Below are 20,382 nucleotides of genomic sequence, written 5' to 3' on the forward strand. Positions count from 1 at the left end.
ATCCTCATGATTAGATCCACAATGTTCTTTAACATTTAACCTCTATCATATAAATAGAATAACACAGTTTAATCTTTTTGTCCTTTAACTGTGCAGACTGATCCAGAAGAGATCTACTTTGTATCATTCACGTATTTTGAGTAAGATGCTACTGCTTTTTTCCCTGGAACTGCTGTAAAATAGAGGCTACTGGTCCCTCTTCCCTGCAGCTTCTCTCTTGGCAGAGCAAGACAAGGCATGCTGAAAAGTAAGTTACTGTCATGTCTTCAAGTACTGAAAAGATAAACCAAACACACAAGTGGTTAGGATTTGGTTAATTTTTCTGATAAATGCATGGTCCCAGAGCATCTAGCATGTTACATCAGCCTCTAAAATACACGTGCCTTTAACTCTCCTCTTTTTCCCCACGTCCATAAAATATATACGCATTAACCACAAGTTTAAAGGCTGCCTAGACCAGTGACTTATGTTTTCTTCATTCTGAATTACCTCCATTATAAAGGATCAAACCTCTAGCTACTTTTAGAGGTATCCAAATGGCTGAAGTAACTGGTGACATGGACCCTTTTGACACGTCTTTGTCCCCCAAATTGAACATGATTCTGAAACAGACATAGGTATCTGGGCACCTAGAGGTATTGCTGTCCAGTACTTCAAACATTACAGGCCTCAGAAGAGTTTACAGTTCAACTAATTCAGAAAAATCATTCAAGGTCAATTTGCATTCAGATCATAGCAGAAGATCTCTGGAACACAGTAAAATAAAGTTTTTATCATCAGCGACAATATCAGAGAACTTTTAATATAGAGCTGCATTGCAGACTAACACAAAATTTCCACTAGCATTTTAGCATTTCTGTATACTAAATTAAAATACTCAATGCTCTAAAGGTGGCTGTGAAATCAAAAACATGGCAAGACATTTAAATTTGCACTTACTGTACATAATTCCCTGTGGGAAAAAAAGGAGTAATATGCGCTTTGAAATCATCCATAAGGTAGAAAGGTCAAGACATGAGCCAACATGGAAACTCAGAAAGTGAGTCACTAGCATAGCAGAAGGGAAATAATGTCCCTGATAGTTTTCCCTGTGACTTTCTAAGTCCATGTTTTTTATGAAAATATAAAAGCAACCCCTGGAAAAACTAATTTCCACTCTGAAGTTTTTCCTTTCTAGTACTTGGCTTTATTAACAATTCCACCTTGAATGAAGATCCTCAGTGTCTCTAGTTTGGTATATTTCTTCAGTAAGTGCTAGAAGTACTTTGTTTTATAAGATTTATTAATCTGACTGTGGATTTTTATGTTAATTAATCTTTATTTTAAGTCTGCATTCAGAATTAGTATTTCTGTAACAAAAATAAAGGAGAAGCAGATTTTGAGAAAAAAAATGGCTCAGAAAAAGAAACCAGCCTTACAGGTGACAATAGCTGAAACATACTACACCTTTTTTTTTTTTTTTTTTTTTTTTTTTTTTTAAATTTGCTTCTACTAACTGTAGAATATGATTCATTATTTACAAAGTTGAAATTATAATCAGGTTCTTCATTAGAAGAGCTAGAATTGAAAAGTTTTCCCTGTCCTACCATTAATATAACCATATTTAATTTGGTTATATGTAAGCCACATTTAATGAGACTGTTTATGCTTCAGTAGAACAAATTGCCAATCCTTCTGCCTCTAAAGCTAAGGCATCAAGTTTTTCTCCCATTTTTTCATCTTATAATATCTGCAGTGGAGAATTCCCAGTTTAAGGAGCAATACTGCTAAACAGATAGCAAATGCTGCATGACATCACAAGGTATTAGTCTAACATTTAGCATTCCACCATGTAACAGGATTCTGGAAGTTGTAGAAGTAAGATGTATATTGTTTTAAAACAGAAAACCAAAAACTTAGATCTTCACACCTGATATATATGTTAACATCTGCAGAAACAATCAGAATTTAAAAGCTCTATACAGTTTCTTCTAGTCTTTTGGTTACAACAGATACATAGCATTTAAGACCTTTATATTAATTTAACCAAAACTGTACAATCAATTTTACATTTCCAAAATTCTTACTATAAAGCGATCAAATTAACTATTTCTCCTTTTAAAGCCATGTGACAGGCAAGTCCATTTACAAAGAAAAGTTAGACTTCAGGTGTACTAATTTATCTTCAACAATTTTTGCTTTATATTAACAGCAACACCTGCCGATCACTTCTTTTGGGTACTCAGTTTTACTGAATTTATTAAGTCTTCATGCATTGCCAAATGAATCCAGAATCTCTGGAATTACAGCCAGTATCAGATCATTTCTCTTCCAATCGAGAGTTTACAGTGGATGTATTCTTTTTCTTTATCATCTATGTGTACACACACACGTATATATATCTATACATACACAGTCATAAATTATGTGCGTACACACACACACATACAAAATTGCTCCAAGTACTGGACTGCTTACATCTACTGAAAGAAGTTTTTACCAATATCTGTGTTGCAAAGAAAATCTCTGGCATTTATTAGCCACATGGAAGGTAAGTGTCTATAGACTTGTTTACAAGTATGGAAAAAAAATCCTGTGTACTGGAATGATTTTCATTAAGGCTACTGTCCAAGAAAAGAGGCCATGGGATCATCAGGTCTCTGACGTTTCATTCTATAAGCTTCCATTTCCTCTTCTGTTGGCTCTCTGGTTTCATATACACTGTTGTATGGTCTCTTTCTCTCATCTAACTGCATAATTTCTTTAACCTGGAGGAGACGAGCCTCTTCTGCATTTAATGCCTGAAATGGAAGAGGGAAAGGGGGAGATGCAAAGAAAGTTAAGCAAAAAAAAAAAAAAAAAAAAAAAAAGTAAACAAACCCAAAACCAACAACAAAAGCTTACAAAAAGCTTACATTATATTCTAGTATAACAAACAATTAGCAGGCAGAACAGTGGGATAAACAATGCACATCATGCCCACCTACAGCACACTTCACATGTGCTATTTAATGCTTATTTTTGAGCATTTAGCATAATATGATAGTAAATTAGCATTTTGCAAACAAGATACTTTAATGCCCTTCCAATTGCCAAAATCGAGTAGAAACCATGGGTTTTAATCATGATCCATAAAGTACAAAAGCAGATAAGAAAGCATGTCATCTTTGTGTTTTGTTCCTGTTTCAGAGTGATTTTAAAATGAAAATGTGCTTTTTTGAAATACAAATTATCCCATTTTTCAAACTACTACTGTTGCTCCTTCTTGCTATTGAAAAGAAATTATTCTTCTACAATGTTTTGATTAATCACAGTCTAACATTAATTTCCCCTGCATACCCAAGGCAGGATGTTGTGCTTGCACAGGGTCCATCCAGCAACAGTCAATAGATAGACTGTTGACAGACTTATTGCATCAGCTATGAGACTGGGCTCAAGTATGGGATAAAAAGTTCTAAGTCAAGCTTTGACAATGCCTTTGTTCTTTGATCTCAAGTTACTGTGTTCAGCAGTGTCTTTATACCTATTGCTGTAATAGGCGACTAGAAAAGAAGTCTTCTGTATCTTCCAAACTAAGTCTTCCAAAACTAGACTATTTACTGCGTGTTTGCCTGACAAATAGGGAGTAAAAGCTATGTACTTTAGAACATCTAACAGCACTTTAAATTTGTTTCATCTCAAAATTAGCATCAAAGAACAGTCCACAAGAATTCCACAAGAACTGTTACAGGTTTCATAACCACTAATGTTGTAAACATATCTGAAGTTCTTTTTGCAACAGAAACACTCAAGAGTATAGCGCACCTTTTTAAGTTTTTCTTGCTTCTTTTTCTCTTCACCCTCGCTGTCTGAATTAGAACTCTCGTTATGTTTCTTCTTTTTCTTCTCTTTCTGTTTCTCCTGGTGGATCTTTAAGGCCGAAAAAAAGCAGCAGTTAAGATTCAGCTAGTAAGCAGTAGCAATATTCTACCATTCTATGAACTAATTTCAAGCCATCATAACATTAGTAAACAGTAGGGATTTTTGAGAGGTCAGTTTCGAACAAAGATGTGACACAGTAATTCAGTTTGATGATTTTCAGACTCCTTAGAATGACTTGCATAATCTTGTAGTTATACATATATTTGGGTCACATAAAATGCTGAGGAAAAATAGCTCCCTTAAAAAGGGAAACAACTAACCTCCATCAATGTTTTGGGTTTTGTCACGTGTTCTTCCTCTCTAGGTTGCTCTTCTAGTAAGCTTGCTTCAGTATTCTGTGCAACAGAAAAGGGAGAGGATATCCATTTACAAAGCATATGTGAAATGGGAAGGCCAAGTTAAAAAAAAAAAAAAAAAAAAGCAAAACCACCTAAATCTTATGCAGATGAATGCCTTCTAGCTCTACACAAGTATTAAAAAAGACATACTATACTGCAATTTCTTTCCCAGCTTCTCCTGTACAGTATGAGTACTTGACAAACGAGTGGCAGCATTTGTAACCCCACTTGCCGTCTTTCCAGTATGAACCCCAAATGCACTGCAAGAAAAGACACCACAGCAGTTGCATCTATAATAATACTCCCATAAGGAGCAGGCTGCAAATTATTCCTGACATCATTTCCTGATGAGCAACCTATTCAAACAGTCCGTAAGGGGAAGTTATGAGAAATACTTTTGCAATTTTACATTAGTCTTACAGGTATGGTTCCAAAAAAAAAAAAAAACCAACAGCAACTTCCCCTTCAATTTAAGATGGCCATCACAACTCCTCATTCACACTGCAATCGTGAGAAATTAAAATTCCTCCTCAGTAGAAGAGTGTGTCACATTTAGGGAAGGAGAAATTTATTTACTTGGTGTTTTAGCTATATTGCACTGCATCTACTACACCTTGTTCCCTTCCAAAGGAAGATATTTTTTTTATATGTGTGTGTGTGTGTGTGTGTGTGTATTTACTTCAAGTAAGTACTTACTGTATGGTTGTTGATCTTCACATCTTCTTCATATTTAGAGCATGCAATAGCTTTCTCTTGTCCTTTGATAACTGTCCCATGTCTAGAATACTCCACATAATCTTCTGTTTGAGCTAACAGCAACTCAGCTGGTGGGGTATCTAGATGTTCTTGTCCTCCATACTATAATGCAAAAGAAATGACATATGATAGTTTAGCAAAAAAAAAAAAAAAAAAAGTCTATGTAGTTAAGCACACATTTAAAAAATTTCATCTTTGGTGCCTTCTCTGTCCACACCTCTAGAACAAAATGCAACACAAAAGTGGGTAGAGACAATTAAATCTTTAGTGAATAACTATTTAGTGAGAACTATGTATCCTCCCACGGCCACTGATGTTTTCTTCTATTCCTGGAAAATTACACCAGTAATAATTCTTACTTTAGAGATTATTTCTAAGCAGGAAATCTTTTCAGACCAAGCCAAAACGTGGAAAAATACAACCTTGGTATAACCAGTGCAGTACGTTCCTCCCCCTGTCAAACTTGCATCTAAGGTTTGGATTCCTACTAGTGTCAGATTTTTCACTAGAGATATTCTGACAGTTAAAGGAAGAGCTCCCAGTCATCCAAAGAAATACTAGCAGATCTTCAAAGGTTCCTACATTAAATAATATAATGAATCTAATAGATAGATTATACATGCTTTATGGTATGTATATATATTGTATATAATATTGTATATATATAGAACAGCTGATGCATTTTCACATTGTAGTAGTAGTATTTGTTCCCTAAGAACCAGAATTCAAACTTGACAGAATTCTTATTAAATAAAACCCAACATCTATTACCTTCTCTAAGATGCTTTCTTTCTGTTGTGCCTTGAAATCTTCTTTTTCACTTGAAGGATTTATAGAGTAGCTCTAATTTTGTAGGGTCCGCCTGAAGATGCACTTCTGAGCCTTTGTCATAAGCCTCCCAAGCAAACACTGTATTAACAGGAAGCATCAATGTTTATTCTCAAAATACATTCACATTATTATCTTTAATTTTCTAATAGTTTGAAAGAAAGACTCAATTTAAATCTAGAAAGATTTCTCTTTTGCAAAAAAAAAGTGTTGCTAACTTAAGTCTTTAAAATCCATTTTTGAAAACAGAAGAAAAAAAGAACAACCCCATGAAACCACAGAAAAATAAACACTTACACTGAGTCTGTGCCATTGAAATGGTATCTCCAGTGTAACGAACAAAGTTGTCACCTGCATAACCAACTCTGCAGGAAAGAATGATATTATTTTAGCATGCGGATAACGTGATTTCTTTTAATCAAATCACATAACACCAACAGGAAGTAAAAATTTTCCTTTATGTCCTGAGTTACAAACGGAGGGAGAGAAGCATTCATTCAATACATGAAATTAAAGTCTAGACTCACAATAGAGTCATGACAGTATTAGACAGCACTTTAGAGTACTCATGCTACAGAGTCTTGGAGCTGTCTGAGATACCGTGAGTCAGGCCTGGGCCTAATTGCACAGTAATTGCACAAGCGGTACGTGATACTGTACCACTGACCTCTGCTTTTGGATTTGTGAATCTACCCTTCTGCTCAGCCAATTTCAAGCTAGGAAATAATTGTACTGCCCTGATACCTTTTGCACACCCCTTGTAGAAGCTGAAAAAGAGCAGATGGAACACAGGCTGAAAATGAAATAATGTTGACAATTCAGTTTCCTACTGTTTTCATCTCCCAAAGCCCCTCTGAAAAGCTTCGTCTGCAATGCTGTTGCAGAAACACAGACTGAACAAAGGTCAAATTACAACTCCAGAGAGAAATGAATGCATCTTCATCTGAAAATACAATTGACTGTCATTATTCTTGCTGGAGACAGGGAGAGGTGGAAAGAGCATTATTTGCTAGCAGTTAGCCACTGCCATTCTATTTCAGGCAGCAAGCTAATCCAATTACAGTACCCTGAATAACATTTCTACTCACAGCCTGTCTACTCTGTATGTCCACAGAGCAACATGGGTCAAGGAAGGGTCACAGCTCAAGTGCTTGACTTGGGTTTTAAGTAAGACAGCCTTATGTGCAACCCAAAGCCTACCTGTGGCATTCTGTAATTGTCTATCTAGACAATGCCAAAGTTTTCAGACTTTTTCTGTGCAGGCTCCGTTAATACACAGGGAGCTTTTGATCCTAGTTCAGGCATTTAGTCAGATACCATAGACACTCCAGGATAGTCTCCAGGGCTGGATGCCTCCCAACAAAAAAAGGGTTGAAATTTTAGATCCATTACTGAAAATACTTTATGTGTATAACGTTACTGTTCACCGATATCTCTTCTACATACAACAGTGTTCTAATCCTTGATCTACGTCAGATTAGTACACAGAATGGTAGTTCCTGCATCCCTGAGGATTAAAGTCCACTATCACTAACACACTACTTTTATATATTAAAAACAAAAATGTGTTAATAAATAAAACATTTTTTCCATGTTTACTATAAAGCATTACTTCTATCCATAACTGACTAGGGATTCATTAATAAAAAGACACACAGATATGAAATAAAATACAAAACTTTTACAGCAGTCTCATTTTTAAGAGTTTTGTTTGGTACACAAGCATGACCCTGTTTTAACTTACTCATCTGGATTCTTGCCTGTATTGGCATATGGGTTCTCTCTCATCGCTCTTGTTTTGGGATCATAATAAGCAGAGTTTGGATCTAGATTCCTTAGGTACTAGGAGGAAAAAAAGCACATACAACATAAAAGATATTTGATTAAAACTTAGAATTTAAAAAAATTGAAAGTACTGCTGTATCCCCCAACTTAGCCATTTAAAATAAGGGAATATCTGTGCAAGAGATAGACCTTGAAGAAGTTATAACAGGAGCAGGGAAGAGAACTGTGACAGACTTTAACCTCTAAACCCTGAGACCCATACTCAAACACACTAATATTGAGGGTATGAATTTTAAAAATTAATTAATATAAATATAAAAGGAAAAATGAAGTTCTTTACTCACTTTTGCAATATCTTCCCGAATACGTAAATTTCGGACTGTGATGCGTCTTTTAGAGTCAAAGTTCTGCCCAGGCATATCAATGTCATCTGCATATTTATCTTCATCTTCATCTTCACTGTTACGATCTCTTTCCTGAAGAGAAAACAGAAAACTTCTCAGAGACAAGTACAATAATCTGATTATAGTGGTTTCATTAAAAATGGCCTAAACATGCAAATCTATCATGTAGATACACTCAGCATTCAGAAATACTGATTAAGGGACTTCCATTTCCTCCAGTTACAAAAATGTCACTGTGACAATATTAAAACAATAGTTATCTTGGGCAAAATATACCATGCAAATAACAATGTTACTTGCTTGCACCTCTAAGGTTTGACAACACCTGTGACTTAAAAAACCCTCAATGAAATCCAACAACCTCTTCCAAAAGGGAACAGGCAACCAGTGGCATGAAGCCAACATTGAAACCCTTATGCCACCCTTGTTTTGCTATTCCACTAACTATGGGTCTTTTTTTTCCTGCCCATGGTGTGATGCAGTGGGTAATCATCTTACTGTCTGGGAATTTGGTTCCTCTTCTCCCCACTGGTGTCTTGGGGAGTTCTGCAGCAAACAAAGAGCACATCAGCAGAGAAGAAGAGAAGACAAGATAGTGCAGAGAAGAAAAAATGGCAGGGAGATAAGACCAATCAAAGCAGAGCTTTGCGAAGTTAAAAAACTGGTTGCGAAAATACAATGCACACAATGCACAAAGATCACTACATTTTGGATGTTCTAAAATAGAGTTGGTAAGTATCACTGTTACAGACACAAGCTGGAGACCTTTTCACTGGATTACAAACCAAATTTCTAGAATTTACTTTTCTTGTAAAGGCTTTGAACTGTCACTGTGATCTAAAGCTTGTTACATCTCTGAACACTAATGATTTAGACTAAGATATTTCTTATCATGTAAATGTAACTAAGATCCACCTCTAAAACCTTAAAAAAATCTGTATTAAAGAGATACGTATGCAACTATTTTGTTAGGACTGAAAGGAATAAATTATGGCTTCTGATTCATGCTTGGTAATCTAGCGAAACACAGCCAGATTTTTCATTAACCAGTTTAGCCCTTAACCTGAGAGTAATTGACATGGCAGAACTGTCCAAAAAAAAAAAAAAAAAAGTATATGGAAGCTAAAAATGTTTGTGGTGAATACAGGCATGAAAAACAAACAAAAAACACTTTTATACCCATAAGATCAGTAGTCCCTATTTTGTGTTGGGTCAGAAATTTAGGTCATCCTGCCATCTAGTGACTAAATGAAAGGTGATAATCATGGAAAATGGAGACCCAATCATATGCAGTCTATTGGTTGATGGTGGTTTTAAATATATCTATTTTTAAGAATACCACTTAAAAAAAATACTTTTGTCCAGTAACGATCTATGCTTTTTCACCATTTTATAAACTTAAAATATCATAAATTACTTTAAAAATCTGAATTTTGTATCAATAATCATCAAAAGTGGTGCCTTTTAATCTAAGGGGAGCTTGTAGAAGTTAACAGAAGATGCATACTCTTCAGTTACATGCCAGAGGGAAGTAGATACATATATTCAGCCTTCAAATAATCAGACACACTACAAGTAGTCAAAGCAATGACTGAAGAAGAAAAAGTTTGGGGTTTAAGATAAAGAAAATACCTTTGCATTCCTATTTATACTAAGCATTACATATAATCAGTGCTCCAACATCAGTCAGACAAAACAGTCCTTAAATACTTAAAACATGTCTCTGTGTGAACTGAATTCCATGGAAAACAAGCTTTCTAATCCAAAATTCCACATAATTAATTTTAGAAGATTAATAATCAAACGTTTTTTGCCCAAAAGGAAAGTACTGTCACTTAGAAGAAAGTATTCTGAATTCTTGTATGTGTCACAAAATAAGCTGGTGCTAGGAAGAGCTTTCAATTACTAAAGAGTATAAAAAGCAGTAGAAAAACAAGTACAGAGAATAAAAGCATCAGAGAAGTAACCTGTTCTATTTTCACTCAGCCTAAACAAAAATAAATTAGGAGTTTGATTTACTTACCACTTGCTCCAGCTTTCCTGATGCTAACTCCTCCTGAAGCTTCTGCGCTTTCAGTGTACGTTTGGCCTGCATATCACACAAATGCATTTATTTTAATATTGCCTTTTAATAGCAAGTATACAGTAACATCATAAGTATTTCTTGTGATTGCTGCCATTTAAAATCTATTCACTATTATAAGAAAACGGACATTTAATTCTTTGGGTGCTCGTAAAAAAAAAAAAAAAAAAAAAAAAACACAGCCTAGAGATAGTCTCCTCTACACCTATGCTTAACCACAGTGCTTTTAGAGCCTCAAGGAAACTATATATACTAACCATTTTACTGTTATATTACATGGGTAAATAAACTGATTCACCAGAGCTTATGCAGCTATACCATTACTACGTCTATCGTAATTAAAGAAAACACAGCTTATTTTAGTTCAGTAGTTTTTAAAAAACAAATATGCTTTATTATTGTGTCCTCATAATCTAGTTAGGAACATCAGTGTTTAAGGTAGTTCATGACAGATGCTGCAAGCATTTATGTTTCACACAGGAACCATCAAATTTTATCATCTAACATGACATTTTAAAGCAGAATGAAATGATTTTTTTACATGTATTTGACATCACTGAACCACAGAGACATGTACAACTAGTTCCCTGCTCCGCAATGGGAAGATAAAGGATTCCTAAGTAACAAAAATATGAATGAGCTTACAAATACAGCGTTATTGACTCTAGGTAGTAAAGACACCTTAGAAATTCCTTTCTTGCCTGCAATTTAACGTGCATCTTGGTTAATAAACTCTAGAGCTTGTCTAGTAAAAAGTAAGCAATCTGGAGAGACACTTCATTTATTGCAGACCCATACTCAGTTGTCTGTTCTGGTTTCACTTTCAGTTCAAGTGAAGTTGCTATCAAACACAGAATCCACCCCGCCTTCCATTATGAATACCGCACAAGGTCCAACATTAACAGTGCAAGTAGCAAGCACTCCTCCACCTAGTGAAGCCAAACACTGAACTTTTCCCAGTAAACTATAATGCCTACGCACCAGATCAACCTTGGCATATTCCTCTACAATCTTCATGTGCTCTTCTGGGTTATATCCATTCCAACGATCTCGCTTTCCATCGTAATCAAACATCAGTTCAGGCTGCACATGTTCATCTGGTGCAATATTCATTCCTGTGTATTTTGCTCCAACTTTCCTGGGTCTCTGAAAAAAATAAATAAATGCATTGGTCATTTAGATTGGAATATGCTACTTGCTAAGACACACAGCTTTAAAAACAGTATCAATGGAGCTCTTCTAAAGCCAGTTAAATTCAACACAATAAGCTTCCAAATTCTAAGTAAACATGAGAAGTTCAATTCTGTATTTTAAAGTAATACAACTGACTCAAAAGTACCAATTACTGACTCAATTTTCAACAGTTAAAGAAGCGATTAAAATAGCTTCTGGGGACTGCTTCTAGCTGACATGAAACAGACAGCCACAGCAGCATCTGAGTTAAATTAACATGAAGAACTAAAAGACAACCTTTTACTTTATTGCTTGTCACAAACAGAATTGATAAACACCACTCTGAACAGTAGCTTTTTTTCTTCACTTTTCTCTTGTGTCTCCTACATAACTATTGTTTCAGAATCTTTCAAACAGAATTTTGATACTTGTAACCTTTTTCAAAGTAACTTTTTCAAAATAGTAGTTTTTAATGAAAAATAGCTAGCTAAATTTAAGATTAGAACTCGTGTTGTTTTCAAAGCCATTAGAACATCAACAATGGTCAAGTTTACCTCCATGCAGTCTTTCTTTTTGTGTGTCAATGCACCACAGTTCTCACAAGCTCCTTTACGATATCGGGTAGCTACTGCATGCTAAACAACAGAAAAGACAAGCATTGTACAAAATTGTGGCAACATTCGTGTATGTGTTTCCATCAACTAATTCATCTTTTTCAATACCACTAAAGCACATATGCTCTAGCCAAACCCCAAATGCCTATTTTGGTTATCACCAAACACATGCCTGCTGAATACAAATTCCCAGCTCTTGCCCCCCTCAAAAACACAGCCAGAAATTGCAGGATGTTAATAACTCTTATTTCCTCAAACAAAACCTTTATTTTAGGACAAAAACATCTTGCACACCTCTTGAACTCCTCGTTTGTACCAATCTCCAGAAGAGCTGTACTGTTTCTGCTTCTCTGGCTGGGGTCTCTGGTGCTTTAGTGTAGGCCTTTTAGAAGGATCTATGTACCATGGCACTGAGGAAATGTACTGAGGAATATGAGGATTGATATCTCTGTAAAAGATATCACGAAATAAATACGTGGCACAGGAAAAGAAAAAAACAAACTCGCGATTTAGCTTAACAAATAACTTTTACATTAAGTTCAATGCTTCAAAAGCGATAATAATCACTGAAGCTATAATGCATTCCAAAGAAGTAAGGTCATCTTAAGTAAACAGACTTTTTTGAGATTTTGTTACCATTAATTCACCTAAACTCCTGACTCCAAACTACATACTTCCTTCTACAGTTACTGAGCACAAGAATATTAATGCTTCTCTTTCCAGAGGCCATAGGATGGTGAGCAGGAGCCTTGTAGATGCAACAGAGAAAAGCAATAAACAAACTGTAAAGCCCCTGGAGCTCAATCTGGCTACTGCCGTTAAAGATAACAAAAAATGTTTTTATAAATACATCAACACAAAAAGGAGGACTAAGGAGAATCTCCATCCTTTACTGGATGCGGGGGGAAACTTAGTTACAAGAGATGAGGAAAAGGTGGAGGTGCTTAATGCCTTCTTCGCCTCAGTCTTTAGCGGCAATACCGGTTGTTCTCTGGATACCCAGTACCCTGAGCTGGTGGAAGGGGATGGGGAGCAGGATGTGGCCCTCACTATCCACGAAGAAATGGTTGGTGACCTGGTACAGCACTTGGATGTGCACAAGTCGATGGGGCCGGATGGGATCCACCCAAGGGTACTAAGAGAACTCGCAGAAGAGCTGGCCAAGCCACTGTCCATCATTTATCAGCAGTCCTGGCTATCAGGGGAGGTCCCAGTTGACTGGCAGCTAGCAAACATGACACCCATCTACAAGAAGGGCCGGAGGGCAGACCCGGGAAACTACAGGCCTGTCAGTTTGACCTCAGTGACAGGGAAGCTCATGGAGCAGATCCTCCTGAGAGTCATCACGCAGCACTTGCAGGGCAAGCAGGTGATCAGGCCCAGTCAGCATGGGTTTATGAAAGGCAGGTCCTGCTTGACGAACCTGATCTCCTTCTATGACAAAGTGACGCGCTGGGTGGACGAGGGAAAGGCTGTGGATGTGGTCTACCTTGACTTCAGCAAGGCTTTTGACACCGTCTCCCACAGCATTCTCCTCAAGAAACTGGCTGCTCTTGGCTTGGACTGGCGCACGCTTCATTGGGTTAGAAACTAGCTGGATAGCCGGGCCCAAAGAGTTGTGGTAAAAGGAGTCAAATCCAGTTGGAGGCCAGTTACTAGTGGCGTTCCCCAGGGCTCGGTACTGGGGCCAGTCCTCTTTAATATCTTCATCGATGATCTGGACGAGGGGATCGAGTGCACCCTCAGTAAGTTTGCAGACAACACCAAGTTAGGTGCGTGTGTCGATCTGCTCGAGGGCAGGAAGGCTCTGCAGGAGGATCTGGATAGGCTGCACCGATGGGCTGAGGTCAACTGCATGAAGTTCAACAAGGCCAAGTGCCGGGTCCTGCACCTGGGGCGCAACAACCCCAAGCAGAGCTACAGGCTGGGAGAGGAATGGTTGGAGAGCTGCCAGGCAGAGAAGGACCTGGGAGTATTGGTGGATAGTCAGCTGAATATGAGCCAGCAGTGTGCTCAGGTGGCCAAGAAGGCCAACAGCATCCTGGCTTGTATCAGGAACAGTGTGACCAGCAGGGCTAGGGAAGTGATTGTCCCCCTGTACTCAGCTCTGGTGAGGCCGCACCTCGAGTACTGTGTTCAGTTTTGGGCCCCTCGCTACAAGAAGGACATCGAGGTGCTTGAGCGGGTCCAGAGAAGGGCGACGAAACTGGTGAGGGGTCTGGAGAACAAGTCTAAGAGGAGCGGCTGAGGGAGCTGGGCTTGTTCAGCCTGGAGAAAAGGAGGCTCAGGGGTGACCTTATTGCTCTTTACAGATACCTTAAAGGAGGCTGTAGCGAGGTGGGGGTTGGTCTATTCTCCCACGTGCCTGGTGACAGGACGAGGGGGAATGGGCTTAAGTTGAGCCAGGGGAGTTTTAGGTTGGATGTTAGGAAGAACTTCTTTACCGAAAGGGTTGTTAGACATCGGAACAGGCTGCCCAGGGAAGTGGTGGAGTCACCATCCCTGGAAGTCTTCAAAAGACGTTTAGATGTAGAGCTTAGGGATATGGTTTAGTGGGGACTGTTAGCATTAGGTCAGAGGTTGGACTCAATGATCCTGAGTCCTAGGTTGATCTTCCAACCTAGAAATTCTGTGATTCTATGATCCCCCAGTACTTTGTGTACACCCCTTGTAAAACACTCCTTGTCAGCATTCGCATCTCCCCAACAAATCAGGTAAACATTGATTTACTGGGCTAACACCCCAACAGCTCAGATAAATGCTGAACACTTTGTTCTGGAAGCAGAAACACCTCTTTTCTGAGACAGATCGGAACGTTCAAAGCAAATTCATGAAACTGCGCAGTTTCCTTCCGCAGCACGTACTGCACCCCTCAGAACCCCACAACCCCACGGGCAGCAGGACTGCTGACCTGTGCCTGTAGCCAGCACGCTAACGAGACTTACTTCCCTTCTTCGTCCACTTCAGCAGGCGCGTTTCCCAGCTTTCTCTGTTCCTCCAGCTCCTTCTTCTTCCTCCAGTCTTCCCTCGTCATCTTCTTGGGCTCCTCCAGGCCCACCTCGCCCGGGCCTCCCGCGGCAGCGCCGCCGGCGGCCACCCCAGCCGCCATTTTGTCTGCCTCCAACCGAGACCCCCGCACGGAACCGGCCCGACGCTGCTGGGCAGCACGCCTCGCGCAGCTTTACTTTGTTGTTTTTCTACCCTTCCCCTCCTTCAGCGGCGGCGCGGGTCCCTCCACAAGGCCGCGGTGACAGAGCGGTGACGCAGCCACACCGCACCACCGGCTCCCCCGGCCCTCCCCGCCGCCCGTCCCCCAGCTAGGCCGCGACACCGCGCCGCCACCCCACCATGCACCGCGGCTCCTCCTCAAGCCCCGCCCCTTGAAGGCCCCGCCCCCCGCGGCGGCCTCACGCCGGTACCGCAGCAAAGCCGCGGCGTCGGGGGCGGGGCCGCTCCTGCCCGGTTCTGCCCCGCCCACTAGCGCTGCTGAGCCAATCGAGTGCCTGAGCGTTGGTCAAAGCAGCCAATGGGGGGGGGGGGGGGGGGCGATTTAAGAGCTGGCAGCGGGAGGACGGTGCCTTAGGGCTCGTGCCGCTGCTGGAGGTGACGGTTGAGCTGCTGTTCGCCCCAGGTTGGCGGGGCCGTGGCGGGGCCGTGGCGGGGCCGTGGCGGGGCCGTGGCGGGGCCGTGGCGGGGCCGTGGCGGGGCCGTGGCGGGGCCGTGGCGGGGCCGTGGCGGGGCCGTGGCGGGGCCGTGGCGGGGCCGTGGCGGGGCCGTGGCGGGGCCGTGGCGGGGCCGTGGCGGGGCCGTGGCGGGGCCGTGGCGGGGCCGTGGCGGGGCCGTGGCGGGGCCGTGGCGCTCCCCCACGGGCAGGGTCACCTTCTACCAGCTCGGGTTGCTCAGGGCCCCATCCAGCCTGGCTTTGAGCACCTCCAGGGATGGGCCACCAGCAGCTGCTCTGGGCAGCCCGTGTCAGGGCCTCGCTGCCCTCATGGTGTTGCTTTCCTTTGTGGAGTAAGCAGCAATAAACACCATAGAAAAGTGATGCAGTGACCCGAAGATACTGGGCCTTGCTGTGTAAGATTGCTAGGGAAACCTTGCAACTTTCTCAAATCCCTGTGCCCTCCTAGGGGGCTGTGAGCTTGCCATGTGTGTGGATACCTTCAGATATAAGCCTGTAGTCAAGCTATTATGACTTGAAGCATGTTCTCCACTCAGAAACCTAAGTACTATCTATGACAAAAGCCAGATGACTTTCACATCTTCCACTTCTCTGAACCAGCTCTGCCTGTAGTGCTGTTTAAAAACTGTGCTGTGCTGAAATAAATGATAAGAACTGACTTCTTCTTTTTCTCTATATCTTTCTAGAGTGGTCTCACCAGCCTGAAGATGACAACTCTCATCTTCTTAGATAAGGAGAATGGTGAAGTTGGTGCTGCTAAGAATCAATTAAGACACCCTTCAGGATCATGTGCGTATATGCCCTGCTAAGGTAGTGGGGAACGGAGTAAGGTGCATGAATTGTTTCATTATTCACCAATTTGAACAGACAGCAAAATTGCTGAATTAGATACAAAAATAAAACTAAGCTTATCAATTGTTATGAAAGTGAAAATCACTTCTCTTTCACAGAGAGGGCTTATGCTTCTGAATTATAAGTAGAGAATGACAATTTGCTTTCTTATGTGCACCTAATGAGGCAGGCTTTAGGGTTGACATGGTGCTAAAGCTTGTTCTTTTCTTCCCCTCCAGCAAAAGTCTTTTCTGAAAGAGCTCAAGTCACTACACCGCTTCCTAAAAAAGCAATTAAAGCATCTCCAGCCTCATCACGCTCTGTCAGAAAGGCTCTTGGAGATGTGAATAGGACTGTAGGAGTCACAAACAAGAAAGAGCAGATGAGACAGGAAAATCAGCCTTGCACTGCAAAGAAAGTAAGTACAACTGCCTTTCCACCAAGGGTGGATGGGAGGGAAGGAAAGGGTGTAAGGCTTACCTACATAGATACAAGGCATGCAACAGCTTTGTGAATATATAAAGGTAAAGAAGTGGCTCTAGAGAAAATATTGGTTGAGTTACTGTCTTGTTCATGTTCTGGTTAGCAGGGCTTTAATATAATGAGCATAAATGTTGTACAGCAGGGATTTGTTGCCAGTGCATAAAGTACAGTTAGAAAAGCTAAGCAGCATAAGGGCAAATGCTTCAGCTACCTTGCATTGAAGGTGTTAAAATTTAGATGTAACTGAGGACTGTATGGCAGTGTTCTTGTCTTCTCTGCTGGGCAGCTTTATGGACAAAAAGGATACTACATTTAAAAAACAGATTAGCTCAAGTAATGTCTTTCTCTTGTTAAGGTTGCTGAAAAGGCTGCTGGATTAGAGAGCCAGGATGTGGTAGTTGAAGAACTCTTCCCTGAAATAGAAAACATGTTTTTCTATGATCCTGGAGGTAAGAGTTCTTTGTAATTATTAGAACGAAGAATCAGGCTTTAAGTGTTGACACTGTTGTAAGACTGACCAAGTTGCAGTGGTAAACAACCTGATGTGCTTCTCCAGAGTCCATTCTTAAGCATAAGGGCATTCACGATTTTTTGAAGCACCACCTCATTTGTGTTTGAATGTTTTAACTGCAATACTTGTGCTCCAAACATATAGTCTCCATGTCTGTTATAGTGGCAGGAAGCTAGTTCCAAATAACCAAGTTATAGTTCTTAATTCATTAAATGGCATCTAGCAGGCAACCATATAAATAAAGGGCTACTTGAATGTGGACTTCTCCTAAGAGTGTGCCAAGACAGTATTCTGTAACAGAAGAGAAATCCCTACTCTGTGGGATGAAATAGTTGAAACTTCTAAAACCGTTCTTCATCTCTGTGATGAGGAGAGTTGTCTCAGTTCTTCACAATGTGCCTTCAAACAGTCCAGGTTATGTTGAAGTAAATGTGCAAAAGCTATTGTACTGAAGACTATAATTTTAGTGTTGGTTTAAACATGTGCTGTTTGATGTAGTTCACAGTGTAGTGATTGAAAAGAAATTCCTAAAAGCTCCTGCTTTACACTAGCAGTTACATACACTTTAAGTGTTAGCATAAAAGATTTTATGGGCAGCTAAGGGGTGGCTACAAATAAGCACCCTGTAAGATGTAACTAACAGACTGAGTTGTTTTGGAACTACTTTCACTTCATTTAATCTAGAATGACTGCAGCTTCCCATGCTACTGTACACTGTTACTATACTACTGTGTCTTTCCCAAATAGACTTTGAGAATTTTGATCTTCCTGAAGAGGACAGAATAAGCAATATCAACCTGTGTGGTGTTCCTCTTGAGATATTTACAAGCACTGCTGAAAAACCACTGAACATGTTTCTTTCACCTGTGAAGACTGAAGAGATGTCGTGGGAGTCTAGTAAGTGGAAAACTAGTATGAGTTTCAGTGCATACAGTGCTCATTAGTGGTCTGGGAGGGAAGGCTGCAAGAGTGAACTCATTGCTGTCATAAGCACCAGAATAGGACACTTATATCAAGCAACTCTTGGTATACAGCCAAGCTGAATGTAACTGGTCAACTCCACTAACTGGTCTCAAAGCCATATTGCTGTGTAGCTTTCTGCAGTGTGTTGCTAAATGACTAGTTAGGGTGAATTGTCCAACAGTATTTCCCATAGTCATTCAAGTGGTTTATGCGAACTCACTAGGAGCTAGCTTATATGAGACTAAAATTCTGGGCTTCTTGAGAAACTGATTTGCTCTATTTCTAACTTTCAGACTTCCTACAATCAACTGCTGACTTCATTTCTACACTGGATGAGATCATTGATACGCTATCTATGAAACTATGAGCTTCAAAAGCATATTCCGAAGTTTCTGTTGAGTGCTATACTCTTAATTAAACTTTTAATAAAGGCTAGTTTAATGTGCGTAATACGGGACTTCTCTCTTTCCAGTAGAGCTAATATACCAAGGGCATAAGATGCAAGTAGTAAAATACTGCTTTGAAAACAAGGCTATCTGACAAGCTATTAAAGCTGCACACATCAAATCATTTTTGATATAATGCAAATTACTATTGCTAGTACTGATCTGGCACTTCTTCTTGAACATTTTTGCTCTTCTTCTCAGTGGTTGTCTTAGACACATTAGTGGTTGGCATCTTAGATCCTTATGCAGATGTGTACTTAGACTTCCACTTAGTCTTCTAATTGTCACTACGTTATGTGGCTTTCACTGTTGGTATTGTCTATGCTCTGTGAGGCAAGGACAGAAGAACCCTCATCCTTCATGTCACAAGTGCAAATTCAGTAGTTTCTTCTTTCACACTTGTAATGGTCTCAGTTCCTTTTCATAATGGTGCAAGACAAGTCAGCTATGGAGGTGATATGATGTATAGTTGGCTGCTATCCAGCACTGGATAAGACTTGGTTTGAGGTGACTTTACTTCATTAAGGTTGCAACAGGCTACTCCATCTTAGTGCAAGGTTTATGAAGCTTGTACAGGTGATTCCTGATATTCTATAAACAGCTGCTTGAAGTTCAGCCAGTCTTTGGGAATTTGTTACTAGACAATTCCCAACCTTTAATCTGGTAGGCATAGAAATTTGCTATTTCTTCTGCTATTTTTTTCCATTTTCATTTCATTTGCTATTCTTTCTCTAGATTCAAACCAAGGGCAAGAAATTTTTAAAAAATCAGAAGGATATCTAACAAAAAAAGGACATTATTAAAGGCAATTCTGTACAGAGACTTCAGGTTTCTGCAGATCCTTTCTTGAGTGATAAGCATTAAAATTAGCTGATTTTTTTTTTAAAAAAATCTGATTTTTAAAAAATTTCTTGCCCTTGGTTTGAATCTAGAGAAAGAATAGCAAATGAAATTGGCTGAGATCAAAGTTTGGGTATGTTCTGCTAGCCATGGGTGTTGAGACCCAACTATAAAGTTAGGGTTAACAATTAAAGTGAGGAAACAACTTTAACTTCCTGTATCTACCAGCTCAAATGAGCTGAGAGTTCAAGCCTAACTTTACATAAAAGTTCCTGTAACTAAGGCACTGAAACTGATTACACAGTGCCATCGTGTGGCCTCTTATGCAGCCACACAGGTAAAAATGCTTGTGTGGTATAATGCAAAACACAACATTACAGTATCTTGAACCGTATTAGGACAATAAATCAATATAAATGTAGGCTGTAACTGTATGCCACGACACTAGTGCTTTATGGGAAACTTTTCATAGTAACTATAACTTATTTTGGAGGAACTTAGAGTTCAGTGATGAAGCACATAACTTCACCTCCTGAAATTGTCTTTTTATGCTATGTTCACAGTATATGCACATGCACACATCCAAATACATTTAGAGCATGATTGTTAGCTGCAAGATTTCATCAGTGTGGATAAGTATTTGTATAATGATCATAAATGATAATTGATTCAGATAAGCCTCCTGATACTGGTAGACTTCAATCCCGAGGCCTCAAAGTTGTTACTCTTGAAACAGTGGAGTGTG

General features: G+C 39.9%; 2 protein-coding genes across 2 annotated transcripts; one reads left to right on the plus strand and one right to left on the minus strand.

Annotated features, from left to right (window-relative positions):
• Positions 1-1,478: 1,478 nt before the first annotated feature.
• SLU7 (SLU7 homolog, splicing factor) lies at positions 1,479-15,182 on the minus strand. Its single transcript, XM_032196902.1, is given in 16 exon segments — positions 1,479-2,780; positions 3,784-3,888; positions 4,161-4,235; positions 4,394-4,498; positions 4,935-5,096; positions 5,766-5,814; positions 5,816-5,903; positions 6,120-6,187; positions 7,567-7,664; positions 7,952-8,083; positions 8,510-8,557; positions 10,035-10,100; positions 11,076-11,240; positions 11,822-11,902; positions 12,176-12,329; positions 14,827-15,182. Coding segments are annotated over 16 exon segments (1,740 nt in total). The 5' UTR covers positions 14,991-15,182; the 3' UTR covers positions 1,479-2,600.
• Positions 15,183-15,453: 271 nt separating this feature from the next.
• On the plus strand, positions 15,454-19,678 carry PTTG1 (PTTG1 regulator of sister chromatid separation, securin). The gene is made up of 6 exons (XM_032197169.1): positions 15,454-15,512; positions 16,250-16,352; positions 16,634-16,812; positions 17,233-17,326; positions 18,136-18,285; positions 18,645-19,678. Exons 2-6 carry the CDS (start codon positions 16,271-16,273, stop codon positions 18,716-18,718), a joined length of 579 nt encoding a protein of 192 aa, XP_032053060.1. The 5' UTR covers positions 15,454-15,512; positions 16,250-16,270; the 3' UTR covers positions 18,719-19,678.
• The last annotated feature ends 704 nt before the right edge of the window (positions 19,679-20,382 follow it).

This window comes from Aythya fuligula, chromosome 14, assembly GCF_009819795.1.
Source record: "Aythya fuligula isolate bAytFul2 chromosome 14, bAytFul2.pri, whole genome shotgun sequence".
Taxonomy (NCBI): Eukaryota; Metazoa; Chordata; class Aves; order Anseriformes; family Anatidae; genus Aythya; species Aythya fuligula.

Coding starts and splice junctions, on each gene's coding strand:
- PTTG1 (XM_032197169.1), top strand. CDS start 16,271: ATGACAACTCTCATCTTCTTAGATAAGGAGAATGGTGAAGTTGGTGCT. Junction 16,813..17,232: donor AGCCTTGCACTGCAAAGAAA/GTAAGTACAACT, acceptor TCTCTTGTTAAG/GTTGCTGAAAAGGCTGCTGG. Junction 18,286..18,644: donor AGAGATGTCGTGGGAGTCTA/GTAAGTGGAAAA, acceptor TCTAACTTTCAG/ACTTCCTACAATCAACTGCT.